The sequence below is a fragment of the Sycon ciliatum genome, chromosome 5, assembly GCF_964019385.1.
Source record: "Sycon ciliatum chromosome 5, ocSycCili1.1, whole genome shotgun sequence".
In the NCBI taxonomy this organism is placed as follows: domain Eukaryota; kingdom Metazoa; phylum Porifera; class Calcarea; order Leucosolenida; family Sycettidae; genus Sycon; species Sycon ciliatum.
Genome location: NC_088647.1, coordinates 36,165,692 through 36,186,114, shown reverse-complemented (window position 1 = coordinate 36,186,114; position 20,423 = coordinate 36,165,692). Strand labels below are relative to the sequence as shown.

General features: G+C 49.3%; 1 protein-coding gene across 3 annotated transcripts; it reads right to left on the bottom strand.

Annotated features, from left to right (window-relative positions):
* Positions 1-1,768: 1,768 nt before the first annotated feature.
* LOC135818526 (uncharacterized) lies at positions 1,769-19,717 on the bottom strand. Of its 3 annotated transcripts, none has more exons than XM_065331915.1 (2): positions 19,215-19,717; positions 1,769-7,431 (listed from the first exon to the last, which is right to left on the bottom strand). In XM_065331915.1, exon 2 carries the CDS (start codon positions 7,336-7,338, stop codon positions 2,884-2,886), a length of 4,455 nt encoding a protein of 1,484 aa, XP_065187987.1. In that variant the 5' UTR covers positions 7,339-7,431; positions 19,215-19,717; the 3' UTR covers positions 1,769-2,883. The 3 variants fall into 3 exon arrangements, with proteins under 3 accessions (XP_065187987.1, XP_065187988.1, XP_065187986.1); XM_065331916.1 differs by lacking the exon at positions 19,215-19,717 and adding an exon at positions 18,483-19,025; XM_065331914.1 differs by lacking the exon at positions 19,215-19,717 and adding an exon at positions 9,388-9,975.
* Between the last annotated feature and the right edge of the window lie 706 nt (positions 19,718-20,423).

Below are 20,423 nucleotides of genomic sequence, written 5' to 3'. Positions count from 1 at the left end.
AGAGGTTGCGACTTGCGAGCTCCAGTGTGGGAGCAAACCCATTCCTATACATGTACATGTAGCAATAATATCAAAGGCCCTATTTTTTTTACTTTCTTCACGTTTCTTATTTTTATAGTGATACATGTACATACATGTAACTCATAAGTATAATAACAGAATTTTTTTATGGAAATGCGGGCACTGTCAACTATGCAGCATGCTCATTTTGTCAAAACGCCATGCTGGAAGTATTTTTAAAAATAATCTACATGTACGTGGAGATAAAAGTTTAATAATAGCTATGAAAAGTATGAATGCCGCAGACATCACCACGCAACATGACAATTTGTTCAAGGTTTGGTTTTGTGTGTTTCCAAAATCGATTTTCACGTTCCGATCATCAGTGGAAATACGGAACTAAAGAGATCAAGGGAAAAACAAAGGTTAAAAATCCAAAGAAGTGTGACACATGACGGGTAACTTGTGGTAAGTATTACAAAAAGTGAGAACTAAAATAAAGAGTAAGTGTGACAAACGGGCATGAACAGTGCAGAAACAACTCATGAACACGGGGTGCAAACTCACGAAAATAACCTAAGTGCTAAAACATGTTCTTTTTGCTTACACAAATCGGGCTTATGCGTACGAATACAAACAGCTTCAACTTCAAGGACCTTCAACTGCTGGACATAACGGGCACGACACAGTACAGAGAAGTGGGAATCATCATACACACTCAAACAATCGGGACGAGATAACAAATCTTTAGTTCCGTATTTCCACTGATGATCGGAACGTGAAAATCGATTTTGGAAAAACACAAAACCAAACCTTGAACAAATTGTCATGTTGCGTGGTGATGTCTGCGGCATTCATACTTTTCATAGCTGGAAGTATTTCCTTGCCTTTCATGTGTCGATCGAAAAAAAATCGATCATATCGCATATAGGGATGCATCGGTTATAGTGATAAAATCACGGAAATCAAAAGGGTACGCTATAGCCGATACAGACTGTACATGTATATGAGGGTGCGTCTAATACATGTATAGGACTGAGTCGGGTAGCATTTTCTTCGGGTATCGGGTCCGGGTAGTTTTCCACGGGTAGCACGGGTACCCGATCGGGTAATGTTTCCATGGTAAGACCACAATGCACACCGGCCTCTTCCCTTGCGCACCGCGTAAACATGCGTGAATTATTTGTACACGTGCACTGTACATGATGTCATCTGCGACTTCGGGTTTTCGGGTACTATTCGGTACCCGTCTACCTGAGGTCCTCACGGGTAGCACGGGTACCTGAATACCCATGCACACCACTAGTCTAATACACTGAACCCGAATACAGGCACATGCATTCTTATGCGTGTCATTACCGTACTGACCAAACTGGAGCGGGAGGAACCCATCAGCTTTAAAAAAATTTAAAGAGCATGAATGAACACGGCTAGTGATACACACACACACACACGTGCACGCGCGCGCACACACGTACACACACGTCCCCAACACACCCACCATGCATGCTGCCTCCCCCCCCCCCCCCCCCAACACACATAATACACACACACACACACAATATATGCACACTCACCACGCCCCCCCCCCCCCCCCCCCCTCCTCCCAACACACACACACACACTTGTACTTGTCCATATTGAAAAGGATATTGAACCACCCAACGGCCGACACTCGTACTCCTGGGCGGACTTGGAAATGACCCCCCCCCCCCCCCCCACACACACACACATGTGCACACACTCCCACTCAAAACAGCAGCACGGCCGCATGTGCGCAGTCGACGACGCAAACACAGTTGTACTTTATAACGTTGATGGGAATATAATACTAGACCCGATCATGATGTCTTAGAAAAAAAAAAGATTATCAAACCAAATACTGACCCCAAACAATTGCACATCCAGGTTAAATAGAGCTACGACACCACAAAAACAAAACTGCACTGGAGCACATGTGTGAGGGAACAGCACACTGTGGATGAAAGGAAGCATCAAATACAGACAATACCAGCATTGCCAGGGAACATCAAATACAAATATTAATCAGCGTTCCCATGCGCGCATGCAATGTACAATGAGCAAGGATATTATGGCGGAATAGCACAGAGCAGTTGTAAGGAAGCCTCAAATGCATTTTTTTAAATGCCAGTATTTCCATGCGTGATATACAGTAGGTAAGTACACCGATCAAAGTAACTGTTATCTTGCTTATCGGCTTGTGACTCCCAACAAGAGAACAAAAGCAAAACACAAAAATAGCCTCGGAGCTTCTTTTTTTTCGTCAACTGCCCAAGTGACTCCTGTACCTGTACGGGGTATGTGCATTGCAACGCATATCAACACACATTGCGCCAAAAGGCTATAACTATCCGAGGCGAATAGAACCCAGTTCGACCAATTAGGTGCATGAAAAGAGGACAACGTGGGAGTATATTGATTTGGCTTTGCTGCCCGAAGGGTATAAAGAACAGAAAAACAAGGCCGAAGTATGTTTGTACCGATTTACAAGCAGGGATATTTCTTCACAGCACTGTATCACAGTACCTAGTTACCTATCATAATTATCATACTTCTGGGCCGTTTTACCAGCAGGGATGTTCCTTCGCAGCACGGTACACGGTACAGCTGTACGTAGTTACTATACTTGAGTTGCCGCAAATTCAAAGCCCATGCAATAAATACAAACAACATTCTACGTGCGCAAGACCGGTGGGTGCGCATGCTCCACTCTACTGTTGTGTGCGCCGCAGTGAGTGCCCACAGTGAGTGCCCGCAGTGAGTGCCCACAGTGAGTGCCCGCAGTGAGTGCCCACAGTGAGTGTATGAGACATACCTGACAATGTACCACACATGCGTGACACCGCTGCGAGAGCGGACGGCCTACTCAATGGCTACTTCCTTGTCGGAGAGACCCGACTCGTTCGTCTCCTCTTCCTCCTGCTCCTTCTTGACGAAGGCATGTTCTTCTTCTCCATCATGTTCGTCCGGATCCTCGTGCTCACCATGCTCCTCATGTTCGTACTGCTCCTCATCATATTGCTCATCACTGGGTGAAACCTCCTCACTGCCGTACTCATCGCCAACCTGCGCATTATCAGAAGCATTGCCCGAGTGGCCAGCAGCATCTCCTACATCCTCCCCATCGTCCCATTGCTCTGGGGGAGCAGCAGTAGTCATACGGCTATGAGTCTGTGCTGCTGCCTTACGAGCGGCGGATGCCGCCGCCGCAGCTGCCGCCGCTCCCGTTGCCGGTCGCTTTCCTTTCTTCTTCATCTTCTTCTTGGCCTTCTTCTGCAGTTTCTCGCGGGCGGCTCTCTCGTGGGTCTTGGCGTGATTTGTGAGCGCGCCGTTTGTGGTGAAGACGCGATCGCAGTGCTTGCAGACAATGGCGCTCTTTCCGTGTGCCGTCTGCATGTGGCTGCACAGGAGCTCGCGGCGCAAAAACTTGGCGTTGCACTTGGCAATCTGGCAGTGGACCAGAACAGGCTGCTGCTGCTGCTGGTGAGGTGCCGTGGACTTGCTGCTGCTGCGTGGAGCGTTGCGATCATGCTGCACCTGGTGCAGGTCATGCTCGTGTCGAACAAGATGTGCGCTGCGCTTGAACGCTCGGTGGCAGATTCTGCATTTGTACGGCCGTTCCGGGTTGAACTCGGGCGGAGAGTCCTCTTCAGCCGCAGCAGCAGCAACTGCAGCAACAGCTGCGGCGGTCCGGCGAGGTGTGCGCTCCTTCTCACCTGTAGAAGTCGGTGTGGTGGTGGAGAGCAGGCTACGGCGCCTGTCCATTCGGGTTATCGGCTTGGGATCACGCTTGGGCGAGCCACTTATGTGAGAGAACCGGCTGCTGGTGTCGACGTGTCGTGTTTGTTCACGTGTCAATAGTTCATGGAGGTAACCGCCTGGCAGGGGAGATGCGTTGAAGCTTTCTTCGGGCTCTGCATCGGACAAGTCTCCAAGAGCATGACTGCTATCAACGGGTGATGTTGATTCATTGAGAGCGCTTGCTTGGGGACTAGAAACATTGGGGAAATGGACATTGTTCCAGTGACGCTCGAGATGCGAGTTCCGAGTGAATGTATCGCCGCACAGCTGGCAGATGAGATCACCCAGATTGTGCACATGGGCATGGCGATTAGTATGATCCTGCTTTGAGAACACACGGCCGCAGATGTGACATACAGATGGGCGAGTTGGTTCGATGTGAGTCAGGAAGTGGAACTCCAGGTCACGCCGCCACTGAAACATGATCTCGCATTGCCCGCACCAATAGTCACCAGTGGCTTGATGAACACTGGGGTCTTTCCCTACCCGAGTCTGCCAGTAGCCAGCCGACTCTGGCGATATCTTAGCAGCCAGTTGTTTGTAGCAAGACACCTTCTCGTCCCAGTTTTGCGGGCGGGAAACTGCATCACGATCGCGGCCTGCGGGCAGAGACTGCGGGAGCATGTCGCTACTCTTGCACGGCGTGATGGTCAACTCAGAGTCGTCCGGCGTGGGAATGGGCAGGGCCACAAGTGGCGTGCCGAAGAAGTGGTCGTCTATCCAGTGCTGCAGGTACGAGGTGATGGATTTGATGGCATTGCCACACAGCTGGCACGTCACGTCCTTCATGACGTGACGGTACAGGTGAGAGTCGTTTGTTTTCCGGTCCGGTGAGCATTTACCGCAGATCAGGCAGAGGTACGGGGCGGCTGGACGCCGGTGACCCAGATAATGATACTCCAGCTCTCGGCGGCGCTTGAACTCATCATTGCAGAAATGGCACCGGAACACGTTGAGTGTGGAGTCATATGCGGCATCGTGGTACACTGAACGCTCCCATTGTTTCGCTTTAGCAGGCAAAATCAGAGAACACACCAGGTGGAAGCGTTTCCACGTTTCGTTGCCCACATTACCAACGTACTCAACGCTCAAGCGGCCTCCTGCGCTCCAAGCACCCGCTTGACATCTGTACTTGAATTCACGCTCTCTTTGCTGATCTATACTCTGCAGAACGATGCCGGTGAGAGTGTCAAGCTTCTCCCTGTCTGGGTTCTTCTCATCCAGGCAAGTGGACAGGTCGTAAATCGACATTGCAACTTTCAACAACGAATCGTCCAGCTCAGGTGCTACATCCATGTCATCATAAAGCTCGACGGCCTGTGTACTCAGAGTATCCATGTCTCCTGTAGGAGATATCTGTACATCATCTCTGCCATTAGTGCTGCCAGTATTACTGTGAGCTTGCCTGGGCCTCGTGGATATATCTCTGGGCATCAGTGCCGGAGACTCCCTTGGCCGTTGTGATCCCTGCTGTGTTATAGAATACAAAGTGTGCTGCTGCTGCTGTTGACTGGGAGTGAGGGAGGAGTGATGATGGCGATTACTCTTCTGGGTGTGAAATTGCCAGCTGCGGTCATGGCCGCCTGTAGCAGTGTTGGTATCAGTTTGAGCATAGCCAGAGCTGCGGGGAAGCGGAGCGGAGGCGTGAGATGACGCTACCAGCGGTTGGTGTGGATTCGTGCCTGTGTCCATCGCTTCGACTCCTGCGCTCGAGGATCTGTTTGATTTCATCATCGGCGGTCGCTGATAGACAGGTGATTCGCTCGGTGACACTGTACTACGCGAAGGGTACTGGCCGGCAGTGGACTGGTTACTGCCGGCAGCAGGCGGATACCGGCCCCAGTGCTGCTGCTGCTGCTGTGGTGGCTGCTGCTGCTGCCTTTGCTTTGCTCCTGTCAAGTGCTGGTGAGACTGCACGGTTGTTGACTGCATTGACGGTGGACTATCCCCGTCAATAACAGCGTAATCGACTTGCCCTGCGGCCGGCCTTGCTTGTGATGTTGGCCGCATAGTCACAGCCACCGCCGCGGAGAGCGACTGCTGCGGGCGCGACTGGGATTTGTAACGGTAGAGATCTTGTTGCTGTTGTAGCTGCTGCTGCTGCTGCTGCTGCTGATGGCGTCGTTGCTGTGATGGGGTATGAGATACCTGGGCTGCTGGCTGTCGGTGGTAGCCTTGGTGTGACGATGGCTGCATCTGCTGATTCGCTCGATGTTGTGGGTGTCTCTGGGAAGGCTGCCCGTCCACCATGGATGTTGCATACATTGGTTGTTGTTGCTGCTGCTGCTGCTTCTGCTGCTGCATCTGCTGGGCGCTAGGAGTGCGCCTGGCATGGCTGTAGAAGGCGCTGTCCAACGAGCCGTCGTGGCCGCCGTGCGTTTTAGGCTGCTGCTGCCGATGCGATGCCATGATGGCCATGGCCTGTTGCTGCTGTTGACCAGTGCTGGGTGCCTGGACACGAGTGACACCGGCGCCTCGTTGCTGGGAATGATCGTAGATTCGTCCTGCACTACTCAACTGTGAAAGTGAAGGACGTTGCTTAGGCTGCTGCTTTTGCTGCTGATGCTGTTGGTAGGGTTGTGGAGTACGCACCGTGGAAAGAGAGCTCATGCGACTCATCTCTGCCTCCGCATGCACTGTACTGCTGCTGGTGGTGCTGCTAATCTGTCGACGTGCCGCCTGCTGCTGCTGTACGCCAGTCGCCACCTCTGCACGCGACAGCTGCCCGGTCTGCGAGTCATACGCGCTCTGTTTGTCAGGCTGCTCGGGCAGCTCGTCTGCCGTCTGGCCTCGTCCGTGCGCCTGCTGCGGGTAAACCATTGCTGTACGCTGCACACCACCACTGCCGCCGCCATCGTCCACTGCTGTAGTAGTGCGATGGGAGTGAGGCAAAGATAGCTGTTGCTGTTGTTGTTGCTGGGGGTGGCTAGCTGATGGTCTGGAGAGGGCTCCTGACTGTTGAACTGTAGAGTGATCTGAAGACATTATCGGCGCAGCGTTTATCTGCTGCTGCTGTGTCAGTCTCGCCTTGTCTTGGGGTGTGCGAGCTTCAGTGTGGTGCTGGCTTCTGACGGGCCGCTGCTGCTGAAAGAGCTGTTGCTGCTGGTGTGCTTGTTCGGGCGCTGTGCCATACGGTTGCAAGTAATACATTGCTTGTGCACCTGTACGCTGCTGCTGCTGAAATTGTTGTTGCTGCTGCTGCTGCTGTTGTGCTGTGTCCAAGTGAGATCTTTGAGCGGGATGTTCCGATGTCGCTGACGCAACGTGCATCTGTGTGTGATCTCTGTCTGCCTGTACTTGTGACTGGCTGACCTGTGAGGGTTGACCGGCAACACCCGGCTGGGAGCGACCGTAGGGATGATAGCGCACATTGCTGCCTGCTTCCACAGTGTCTGCCGGGGTAACCGAAGACCGCCGGGATGTTTCATCCCCGCTTTTCGTTTGCCGAGCGTCCTCTCCGCCACCCTTGGGTATGAGCGGAGGCGGCGAGCCACACATCTCGCCCTCGTCTGACATCTTGCACCACACCTGTGGCGTAAGTCACGCGTCACGGTTGCACAATGATTGCGCAATGAGCAACGTTTGTTTCCTCCACTTAGTCAGATATATCTGTAGGGGGTCGAGCAGAAGCAGAGTGGATGCACATAGCACCATAGCAATCAGACAGGGAAAAGATCAATTTTTCAAAAATGTTTTTAAAAGAAAGGGAAATGTAGCGAATCCCTTCACATCAACAATCATCTAAACATTGCGTCTAGACGGCAGTTGTGAGTCACCGGCAAATGATATCATTCAGGCTACAAAGTTCAGTCGTCGTGAGTCACTCAAATGACATCATTCAGGCTACAAAGCTCTACGTCGCCAGCCAGTCCGCAGTCACAGCACTGCTGATTTTAGGATCTAGCTTTCGTACGAATCCGAACACTTTACACGTTCGGGTGGCTTTCCTAGGTACCAGGGTGCCACTGGTAGACATATGTATGCCACTAGTACCTGTATGCCTCTAGTACTCTAGTACCTGTATGCCTCTAGTACCTGTATGCCACTAGTACCTGTATGCCTCTAGTACTCTAGTACCTGTATGCCTCTAGTACTCTAGTACCTGTATGCCTCTAGTACCTGTATGCCACTAGTACCTGTATGCCACTAGTACCTGTATGCCTCTAGTACTCTAGGACCTGTATGCCTCTAGTACTCTAGTACCTGTATGCCTCTACTAGTACCTGTATGCCTCTACTAGTACCTGTATGCCTCTAGTACCTGCCACTGGTAGACACATGTATGTGTCTACTAGTACCTGTCCCAGACACATAATAATAGGTGTAAGCCACACAAGCTGCAGTGGACAACACACGCATGCCACACCAGGGCCATACGCGCCACATACTGGCACTTTCTTATGGGCAGAGTGGATCCAACACTACCCAGAATCCATCCCTGTACAATCATGCACATGTACTCCAAGTCCAACTCCAAGGCTTGAAAGTGATGATGTAAGTAAAAAAATAACGACTTCTGGACTTCTGAGACAGGCAAAACATAAACATCACTTTACTATGGTTCTTTCAGCACTAAAACTTGAGAAAAGTGCATGCATGCAGCAACCCATCACCATAATAATGATGTTGCCCAACTGCAGCAGCATTTTGGTCAGATTGACATACAGTGTGTCACCACATCTGGCACTTCAGCCCAAGGATTTATGCCTGCCTGTCTGCTGTAGACAGGCATCTGCCATGACCTTTTGTGCTGCAGCCCACCAAGGACATACAGCCTGTACAGCCTATAGGTACACACCACTTACATGACTGTATAGCCAATATTAGCAATGGTCATAAGGAAGTGTCTCTGTTTTCAGCAGCACACATGCTGAACAGTCACTGGCCCCAGACCTGAGCTCAGTCACTGGTCACTTTCAAAAGAACTGCTTGATGATGGTGAAGCCAGGCTAGCTGAAGGCTTCGCAAAAGGTGGCACTACTTCGACAGGCCCTCTGATCACTATGTAAACGTTGTATGGCTCCTCATACATGTAGATTCATACAGCAGGGTCGTCCCGAGCGGATGCCCGTCAACAATACACGATTAAAATGTCCCAGTGAGACAGTCCTGCGAGCTCCAGCCGGCATAAGTAAGTAGTTCGTCACTCTTCACTGACCTCAGCTCAGAGGTACTACAATATCAGTACATGAACCGGTCCAAAGTAAGCCACTGAACCGGCACTGCTCGCTCAACTACTGCGCTAAACCAACGCATTACAGACCTTCAATACCGCAAAAACACAACCACTTCAGAAAGCACTCTGGTCCAAGCCACAATATCAATGCAAGTAGTTCTTCATCCGTATTTTGTCAGGAGAGTGGGCCTTCGGGCTGGCGAAGAAACACTAGTCTAGTAGTGAAGTGCCCACAACATGGTGAACAGGTGAATGGACTGTGGGACATACAGAATGCAATGCAACACAAACCTTGCCATGGTCTGGTCACCAAAATGACAATGAACGGCAACGCTTTGAAGCCACGTGTCAGCTCGCCAAGCGCAGCGCAACAAATAATGACAGCCGTACCTTTCAAAACATCCAGGATTTCAGCTATGCACATGTCCTTGCGAGCGACCCCTTGAAGGCAAGACACAGGACCATTGAAACCACTCTTTGCCGACCTTCCACTGAAGACCTGAAGGCCGCCACCAACCTCCAGCGACTGGGCTCGTTCAGAACCTGCGTTCCGGCGAAGCTCCGCACGCTCCCAACGGCTGAAAACAGGAGTAAGTTCCACTACCGTGTGTTCGCTGCATGCTGCGCTGCCGCCTACAAAAACCAGTTGCCTGACCTGAGGCTGAGAGCAGTGCAAGCTATAGCAGTAGCACAGTCATCCAGTGTGAGCGACAACACCATGAACACGGAGTCTGTAACGAGCCAGCCGCTGCACTTCCTCTATGATTGTGCTTCAGTAGTCAGTAAACATCAAAGATGTACCGTAGCCTGGCGTAGGTCTACGGACTAGACTAAAGTAACGTTGTAGTTAGTTGCATGACGAGCTAGCGAAGGTCCGCAATCTGCCGCCACCAAAAGGGCTGGGCGCGCACAAACAAGCGGCGACCCATCCGGCATACAAGGACCGTGAAGACCGAAGTGCTACCGATAACGACTGTAGACTAGTGTATAGTGCAGCATACAGGTCCGCTGTCCGCATGCGGCATGGGCTGTGATGCAAGCACGTAGATCATGCATACGCTCACGTTGCCTTGAACTACGCACCACTACCTAAACTCAAGCTTCCGTGACTTGGTTGGAGGGCTGTGTCTACTTTGCCTCAGGCTGTTGGACAGACTGTCCGGGTGGACCCGTAGATCCACTGTCACTGACTGACTGTGGAGCGGAATGAATGATTACAGTATACAGCAGCATGCGGGGCTGACTCACCAATAAACTGATACTCTTGCATTATGCAGATCTTCGAAGCTTCCTGCACCCACGCTACATAATATTAATACAAAGCCTACAAGCCATAATGTAACGAATAATAATAATTGAATATGACCATGTCACCAGATCGACGTGGAGCTGCTTCCCTAGATAATGACACTCAGGTTCAGAAAGGTGCGGATAATGGAGACTCAAACCTTTCCACTGTCTTCGGTTAGGTCAAGGTCCCCGGAAGGTCTCTCTGTATACCGGTATCTGCAAGATTTCATGACTAGTAATAATTATAACATTGTGTAGAGTCTGTGGCCTAAGACCTACTACTAGTACTAGTACAGTAGTAGTACAATGTCATGTATACAGCTAGTCGGGCGTGCATTGGGTCGACGTGAAGGACACACGGCTTCACCCGAGAACGGACGGGCCGGTACGCGGTGTGACTGTGACCGGGTGTAGTCAGAGTGGGCAGCCGGCAAACCGTAGACTTGGGGAGATAAGATTATTAAGAAGAACATTAGTCGTTAACACTACATGTACATGCAGTTGAGACCGCGTACGGCAGGGCCATATCGCTTTGCGTCCCGTTTACAAGATGTGGTTGAAGCAGCTGCCGCCACGAGCTCACAATGTACTGCATAGCAGCACAGCCGCAGAGAGCAGAAAGATGATCCATACAGTCTTACAGACTCAGTGAGTGAGCTCCGGACGCGTCGGACTTTAGTTAGTCTGAGACTGTGAGTGAGAGACTCAACTACAGTCATGTACATGTACAATCATACACGTACATGTAGGAGAATTACTAGAAGGTCATGGTTTCCGTGCTCAAGCTCACGCCTGTGTACTCAGCTGATCAGAGCATCATTCATTTTCGTCTGAATCATGAGTGAATGACTACGCATTCGTACCGCCGGGTTTGCTCCCAAACCAGCAGCAAACAGCAGTACAGTAGCAATGATAGCACGTGCATGTATCAAGTAGAGGGGCATTATAACGAAGTGCTAACTCTAACGAGTTAACGAGGAGAAATCTGTCGTTAAAACAGAAATCGTTATACAGAAATCGATACATATACTGTCCTATTGAGCGTTCAGAATGAGTGAGAATCGTTACATTTGGTACACGTAAACTAGTCAATTTGGGGAAATCGTTATATATGCGCCTCGTTAAAATAATGGCTTTTACAGTACATGTAGAAGCGTTCGCCACGACCAGGTCGTGTTGGAAAGAATCGAAACCCTGCATTTCACTTTACAATTATGGACAGTCCGGCTCAATGAAATCCAGTCACGTCACTCAAGTTTGCGCCTTGCACCATGTCGCAGCCCAGTGTTTGCAGGTCTAGGGCTTCACAACCCCCGGCGCCTAGCGACGCGACTGGATTTCATTGAGCAGCGCCGTAGAACTAAGACTAAGACCCAGCATGCACAGAATGCGTCTAGACTCGGGGCCTTTACAAGAGCGAATCAATACCTGGCATAACGCCAGAAGATGAACCTTGCATTCAACACTGCGTCTTTAAATTACTGGACTTTGTTGGCGAAAGTGATTGTGCCGAGTGCGGGCATAGCCGGCGCTGAATGGTCCCTTTCAGAATCCCTCTTCACCCACTATGATTCTGAACCATGTCAAGTGAAGTACACAATTTATTTATGTAGCTTTTATTGTGTGTTTTAGTCGAGACAGCTAGGACAGGATCGTGTTGTCACCAGCCCTCTGCACACCGCGTACCCCGAAACAATCAGATTTGCAGACGACCAATGCAGCCGTTGCGTCGGTGTTTTGGCATCTGTTTCAATGACTTGAATTCAAAATAAGTTGAAAAAAGGACACCATAATAAATGATAAACGACATTATGTGTCCGTTGTCGCGGAGCCGCGTGTTCCTGCATGCACCGTCAAGGCGAGCATGAATGATACAATCATGAAGAATCTAGTACAGTGCTGGCAACTGAAATCCGACCCCCCCCTAGCGGTGCGTTAGCCGCGTTAGCGATTCGTACGAGATGCTAGGGGGTCGGATTTCAGTTGCCAGCACTGTACAAGCACCTTGTATATTTATATTTATTACAACATCTCAAGACTCGGTGGAAACACCGGCCAATGTTAAGAGAGTGGGTGATTGCCAACCACGGCGATAAATAAAAGTAAGGGGAGGGAAAAAGAAAGAGTAGCAAAATGAACAGCAACAACAACTCCGTAAAGAAAGACAAATACAGTACTGTATTGTATTTTATTATTTTACTTGGGCATTCCCAACAGACCCTAAGGTCTTCTTACAGGGTGCCCAAACTAGTACTAACAGTAGTATGTGTATCACGGTATCACCAACAAGTCAAGAGTGTGTTGTCGCGTGGCTAGATCTCGTGTTTGCATTATACGTCCAGTTGTTTTTTTTTTTGGAATTTTAATTTCATCACGAATGTACATGTACATGTATATTGTTTCCTCTGCACAATACTTCTTTTGAGGGCTCATGTTTGAAATAACAATAATCATTATTGTTGTTTTCTTGGTAAACAGTCAAGGAAAGTGAACTGCCTGAGAAGAGAAAAAAGCCAGACCTATCAGTTGTTTTCTTGATTATTGCTTTGGATCTCTTTTCTACATTGTTTTGCGTTGCACCTTTTGCTATTCCATCCTCGTGTTCTTTCCAATAGAGGGTTTTGAGTAGTATCATCAAGAATAGAAACAAGCCAAGAGCGTGCAAGTCCGCTGCTACATGTACATGCATTGTACATGTAATAACAACTACAGTGTATGAAGAGTCGTGTAAACCAGAGACAGCAGTACAGGGCAGTGAGTGCACTGCTCCGAGATCTTTTCTGTAGAAATCTTTAAAAGGTTTTGTTTTTGAGTACTTGCAGAATCAGCCATCGACACTTGCCACTAGCCCTTTCCCAGAGGTGCTCGCCCTTTTTGGAAAAGCCCGTTTCTTTCGCCCTTTATTGCGTTTTTGGTGAATATCGCCCTTTTTGAGCTTTTTTAGCTGAAAAGTACTAAAATCTGTTTGCTCATGCATGCGATCACAGTTTCCGAGTGCTCGATGGGCCTTGGCACGCCGCTTTTTTGGGGGCTGGGGTAACAAGTTGGTGAAGATTGTACTGGTGTACACAATGCTGTAAAAGTGGGTTTTTTATTTATTTCCTGTTTTGCCTTTCCCATAAATGAAAGAGTGCGTAATCCTTTCTCAGCTTGAGTTCATATCTGAACATGTATCATGGCTATGCTTCACTGAAAAAAGAGCACTTTTTGCCTGTTTTCACTGAAAAAAGAGCACCAGTTCAGCATATTTTGAGGGACGCGAAAAGCACTAAGTGCGAATTAAAAGAGCACCTTTGGGAAAGGGCTAGTTGCCACAATAGGGCTGTAGTGTAGGTAGCCCTTTCCCAAAGGTGCGCGCCCTTTTCGCCCTTTTTGGAAAAGCCCGTTTCTTTCGCCCTTTATTGCGTTTTTAGGAAATTAGAGGCCACATGCCACGTACTGCTCTTTTTTGGTGAATATCACCCTTTTTGAGCTTTTTAGCTGAAAAAGTGCTAAAATCTGTTTGCTCATGCATGCGATCACAGTTTCCAAGTGCTCGATGGGCCTTGGCACACTGCTTTTTTGGGGGGCAACAAGTTGGTGAAGCTTGTACCCAGTACTGGTGTACACAATGCTGTAAAACGTTTTTTAACTTTACTTCCTGCTTTGCCTTTCGTGGACCCATAAATGGAAAAGTGCGTATTCATTTCTCAGCTTGGGTTCATATCTGAGCATGTATCATGATAATTATCATGGCTATGCTTCACTGAAAAAAGAGCACTTTTGCCTGTTTTCACCGAAAAAAGAGCACTTTATCAGCATATTTTGAGGGACGCGAAAGGCACTGAGTGCAAATTAAAAGAGCACCTTTGGAAAAGGGCTAACTGTAGGGTGCCTCAACTCGCCAAATTAAAAATATGAAGAGATGCAACATGTTTTGAGTGTTGGGGGACCCAATACATGTACACAGTGTTTTTGTTTGTTTTCGATTAAATTTTGTTCTTTCGTAGCCTCAACAGTACACATGGTACAATGCACAACTTAGTCACGTCAAAGACGGTCGAACATAAAACAAAATACATGTACATGTAACTAACAATCAAGGGTCATCAGAAAGGGAGACTCATAGGCATGTACTAGGCCTTGACGGATTATGCTAGCATAATTTTTCGCATAATTCCTACCAAAATCGAATAATCGCATAATTCGAGGCAAATTGCATACGAATCGCATAAAATTGTAATAATCCGCCTGTTCGCATCAAATTCCATACAGTTGTACATGTACATGTTCTACAAGTACAAGTACAAGTAGATGCACTAGGAAGTCGTAGGTTTACGACTATGTCCAGTCCACTACAATCAGTGATGGTCGTAGCTAGGTCGGACGGTGCGTTGACCCCGTTGAACTTTTGCTACTACAGTACAACGCCCTCTACAAAAAAATTCCCCTGTGTAATATTTTGCACTGAACCATTATGCATTTGCAGCATATGGGAGCATAATGCGGCATAATATGATAACTTTTAGCATAAAAATAGCATAATTCTGCAATTTTTACAGCAATGCGAAAAGCATAATTTCACGAAAATATTAGCATAATCCGTCAAGGCCTAGCATGTACTCTTGGCATCATTCCTAGGGTTACGCAGTTTATTTACTTGTATTATACTCTGACCAGAACTTCACCATAATTATCACCACCTATGTACATGTACACACCATTTCCATTTTGGATCTATTTTGCCAAGGACGTCAGGGAAGGTGCACTGTGGATGTCCAGTGATTGGGAAAGGAACGACGCGGGGGGGGGGGGGGGGGGGGGCGGACAGACCACCATTGAACAGAAGGCAAAATGCTTCCACGGGTAAGGGATATCTAGCCATACATACACGTACACATGTACTAGCCCGGTAGAACTGCAATGACTATGTAGGATTGTGTACATGTATGTCAGGACTGGTGACAGTGGTGAGCGGAAGAAAGCACTCGTATTATTACGGTATAAAACGTCCGAGGCACTTCTTATCCAAAGCTAGAATCCGCCGCGCCGCACGAGCCTTGTGCGCACCGTACCGCGGCGCTGGCCGCCAGGTGGTCACTGAAGTAACTCTAGCCTTACTCTTAGCCGTCGTCCTCCCCAAGGTACGATCATCTACTTCACGCGCCACTACTATTACTAAGCTGACAAACCGTGAGCGACAACAGTGTTACTGCCCACGCCTACTAGCTGAACTGGTACATGGTACCAACGAAGAAAGGACAAGAGACGAGTTGGCGTACACTTTACTTATGAAACACTCCGTCATCGGGTGGTTCAATGTTACATGTACGTAATCTATGGTTGACGCGGCCAAGGATCCAAGGAAGGAAAAGGGAACATTACTACTACTAGTAGTATAGTAGTAGTAGTGACTGGCGCACGCACGCAGTGCATGCACTGATGCAGTCTCATTGCTTACATTATACACGCAGTGCATGCACTGATGCAGTCTCATTGCTTACACTATACATGACTTTGTACATGTACTAGTATAGTAGAACAATGACGAGAAGGTTGAGAAGAAGTAGCGACGACCCGGCCATTATGGAATCCAATACACCACACCGCCACATTGCGCTCTTGGCCGATCCAAACTCTGCACTCACATCACCATAGCGAGGACAATTCCGGTATAAGGTTCAATGATGATTGCGGATAATAATTGAGACGCTCAATGCACTAAACACTTCAAGGCTGGCGCCGGCCCGGGGAATACTACGGAACACATAAAAGTTTACCTCCCCTACACAACCTTTCACAGGGCTTGGTCAGAACTAAGCAGGAGTGAACATGTCCCGTTCTGTAGAATAATGTCCTATGACGAATAAACTACTCTCGCTACGACTTATGTTACGTACAATCCAGTGATAGGCCATAATAGCCTTGAAGGCGTCTGTAGGCGACAGCGCTGTGTTACAGGAACCAGAGGCAGAGTGTCAAAATGCGGAAAAGGTAATGAGACAAATAGGCACGCAGCAACATTTGGCCAACGCAGATTACAGCGTAAACTCCCACTCCCAGTCCTACTGATGACCAGAGATGACAAGGCCGTTCTGTCACAAAACCCGTTCACACGCCAGAGCTGTGATAAATCGATACTGGGCGCGTTCAGTGCGCAGATTGCCGTCCCAAAGTGGCACCAAATGTCGCAAGTGATGAGATAAAGGTGTAGAGGCCACGGGTATGCGTGACTGTTCTGCCCAGTGCGGGTGCACTAAATGCGCCGGGCGGTCATTGGGAGAACAACACCCGCAAGTGTGCATGCTTGCAGCCTCATCACCCGCTTTTCTCTACAAAGGGACCTTCATAAAAACAATGATGTGCGCTAGTAGTATCGTACTATCGATCGTCGGGCCTGCGTGCGCGTGCTGTCGTCAAAGTCATACTGACACTGGCACTGTGGCAGCCTTCCTGCGGCCTTTGTCAGTTGCAAACATGAACATGCATCAGTCACTGCCATCCAGCAGCATGCGCAGCGCACATGGGGCCAGCACTGCACGAAGTGACAGCAGCAGCGGCCAGATGAATGATGCCAGCCCGGCCCGCCCGACGGGAGCGAGAAATGAGCGCCTGTCCTAGAAACCACAGATCTTCCACAACCTTATAATATCCCCAAACTTAGCGCAGCAGGCCACAGGCGCAGGACTGGGAACCTACAGCAAACGATCATCATTTCCCTGAAACTGCTCAAAGTATCCATGATGGTTGATCATGGTGTGGACCAAAAAAGCAGGTGAACTTTCTTCACAGTTCGGCGTGACGTACAATCATCATACATGCATGTAGCACTGATTCCCAGGTGGCAAGAATGGGACCTTCAAGCAGTGTGCCTCGGGGCACTAAACCATCACCGAGCATTGTCGACGTGTCAGTACCTGGACCGCGTATGACGTGCTGTTGCGGCAGCCCGTTCTCAGACGGCTCTCTTCCGCATCACGCACGAGTCTACTCTGGGGGCAGTGAGCGCTCAGTTCCGCTGCGCAGGCAAGCATCCGCGAAGACTACAATGACTCATTCAGTGTACGTACAGACTACCATGGACTACAGTTATTCAACGCGGGCCGGCTCTCCACTACACCATTGGCATTGACTGTGTTCTCCAGGGTTTGGACTTTAGTCTTTACTTACATAACTATTGAGTATAAGTGCAACTTAGTGCAAGGCCAGGGAAGTCCAGGGAAGTCACACACGAGAAGGTCCCCGTTTGTGGGACCTTTGGGATAGTGCAAGTGGATCCACTCGAGCGCTTCCAGGATCCCCAGGCCTGACACTCATTTGAGTATCACTAGCAGCCACGACATCCCAGCTAGACCAAAGCCAAGGCAAGGGTGTGCACTGACCTTCCCCCATGGACATGAAGAGAGCCTACTCAACAGCAGCATGAGTAACGAGTTACGTGAAAGGCTAACATAGAGATGAAGTGCTGCTATGAAACAGAGAGACCTTCTCACGAACTGAGTCACGATGCGTGGTGCTGAAAGCCAGCCAGCAAGCACTGCATGCAGTACTAATAATATCACGGTGCACCAATCACACCGAACAAAGTCATTACTTTGGTCCTTGGACCAGTATCACTCCCTGGCATTGTCAGAGTCTGTTCACTACTAGTAGAGCGCACTGGTATGCGGACAGGCAGCATTGTCGCTGTGATCCTGAGCAGGAGAACATTATTGTGTGTGCACATGCTGGTTTGTGGAGCAATCAAGCAATTTGCCAAAATTACCCAGACTGGTCCTTACTGGTCCTTACTGGCACCATATTTTGTCTGTTATTCGACTTTTAAAATGGTTGGGAAACTCTCTCCATGCGCTATCCCTACCTCTTTCTCAGACCTTTGCTAAAAGAACTCTTGCCGGCCAGCAGCCAATGCCACAGAGCTGATTGTAATGAATGATACTTGATAGGCTGGATGCAGCATGCTGGGTTCTGAACCTCTTCATTCAGCCTGCGCAAAGGGTCGAGAGGTGCCAATCCGTGTTCCCTTTACTTTTACTTTTTAGCAGTGTTCACTCTTATACTAGGTTATAGTATACAAGCCTGGTTGTATCAATGAACAACAATACTTATACTAGGTTATAGTACACAAGCCTGGTTGTATCAATGAACAACAATAGGGAATTATGTCATACGTTAAAATACCAAGGTACACAAGGTGAAATACAGGGGATTCTTACGCAGTGCGTCCCATAAGGACCATCCGGATCTCCAAGAGCCTCGCCAGATCCAGCGTAGGCATCGGCCAGTAACTTTCCCCGGTACGGACCTTCGTCAACGACAGCAACACGAAATGACTGCACTTGCTCGTGGGATGGTTTTCAAAGCTGGGTAACACGACCATCCGTGAGCTCCCCCGCGTTTGCTTCAGCTCTGCCTCTACAAGTACTTGTTCAATGACTATAATCATGTTTGTACACATCCCACCCTACACTACAGTAGGCCCTGTGATAGCGTGGCTGGCGGCTGTTAGAGCGCACGGTGTAGTCTATCTACCCGGCTGGCGAGTTATGTGCCTGCACTGCCAAGCAGTGTGTGAGCGAAGTGACAAGCACTTGGGATCTCTAGCTGACAAGTGGTATCCGTATTACCGTCTGTCTCTCCTCTTCTCTATGGCCAACACCACACACTAGTCACAGCGCCGTACGTGATAGTTATTATTGTGACGTGCCAATAGACAAGAGCGGAGCCAAGTGAAGCCACCAGGGCCACCACAGAGACTACCAAGGAACATTATGATCAGGCAACATGATTGAACCCTACATTACTTGGTCGTTGTGTGTCACGTTCAGCATCAACTCCAAGTCCAGGATGCGTGCACATGTACCTAGAATCAACTCATCTTTTCCCTCCCAAGAACACCACAAACAACCAACACAATCATGTAGCAGTGCTTCAAAACGTTACATTACCTTTCGCATAGGATCTCAGCAAGTACGTAAGGATGAAGCTCCGTGATTTAGGTCCATGAGAAGATCCACAAGATCAGCGGGACCTTGCGGCCACAATGCAGAAACACGATACTGCTCAAACGAGCAGCTAGAATGGTTGGCTGCGTTGCACTCACGCGCCACCTCTACCTCTCAGAGTCGCTCTCTCTCTCTCTCTGTCTCTCACACCTTGCGCTCTGTTGTGGTCAAAGCGTAGCGTGCCTGCAGCCAGGCCACGCGAAAACCGAAGGACAGGATCTATACTTGATCGACACCTAACGTACACAAGTACAAGGCTCTCCTGAGTCTGGGCTGCACGACCTTGTCGATATCGGAAAGGTGAGGGAGACCCGTGAAGCTCTTGATCATCAGCGATGTCAGGGACTCGGGTCCCAACAGTCCAGCGAAGCGGTAAACGCTCCCCTACTACGGGCCCTAGCCTGGCTGGTGGCTCGCAGCAGCGGCACAGTCGTGTCCCGTACTGCCAACAAGTAGATGTAGCAGACCTACTGGCACTGCAGCTTGCAGAACAGACTACAGATCAGTCTGGCTGGATGGTATACTGTGAGCGATAGCGTGCACCGTGTTTTGCCTGCAAGACCGCACGCAGCTCCACCACGACCTGGCGGTGCTCGATGCAGCGGTGTCACAACCGGTTGTGCACATGGCGTTGAGAGCACCCTCGTGACTGTTTAGTTCGACTGTGAAGGGTGTGAAACGTATTAAATGTACATGTAACTAAACTCACCTTACACACACACACACACCCACACACACACACACAAACACACACACACACACACACACACACACACACACACACACACACACACACACACAAGCACAGTTGTAGACGTGAAAGGTCCCCTGGCCTGATATGACTGTCGACTGCACGCACGCCGTCTCGGGTTGATAATACAGTGCAGCCTGATTCAACAACGACACGGTCAATGGTCAGTGCCAGCGCCAAAACCAGAAGATCATTGTTATGTCCAACTCCCCGGCACCCAGCTTTCCACGCTTCCAAGGGCAGACTAGGTTTGAGGGACCTTCGAGCCCTTCAGTCCGCATTCATGCATGCCTTATTGTCCACAGATGTGCGAGGGCTGCGGGCTGTAATCGTTTGACAACATTCCACAGCCAGGCTGTCGTCGGATGCCATACATCATGTAGACCTACTATCTGCTAGCT

Coding starts and splice junctions, on each gene's coding strand:
- LOC135818526 (XM_065331915.1), bottom strand. CDS start 7,338: ATGTCAGACGAGGGCGAGATGTGTGGCTCGCCGCCTCCGCTCATACCC.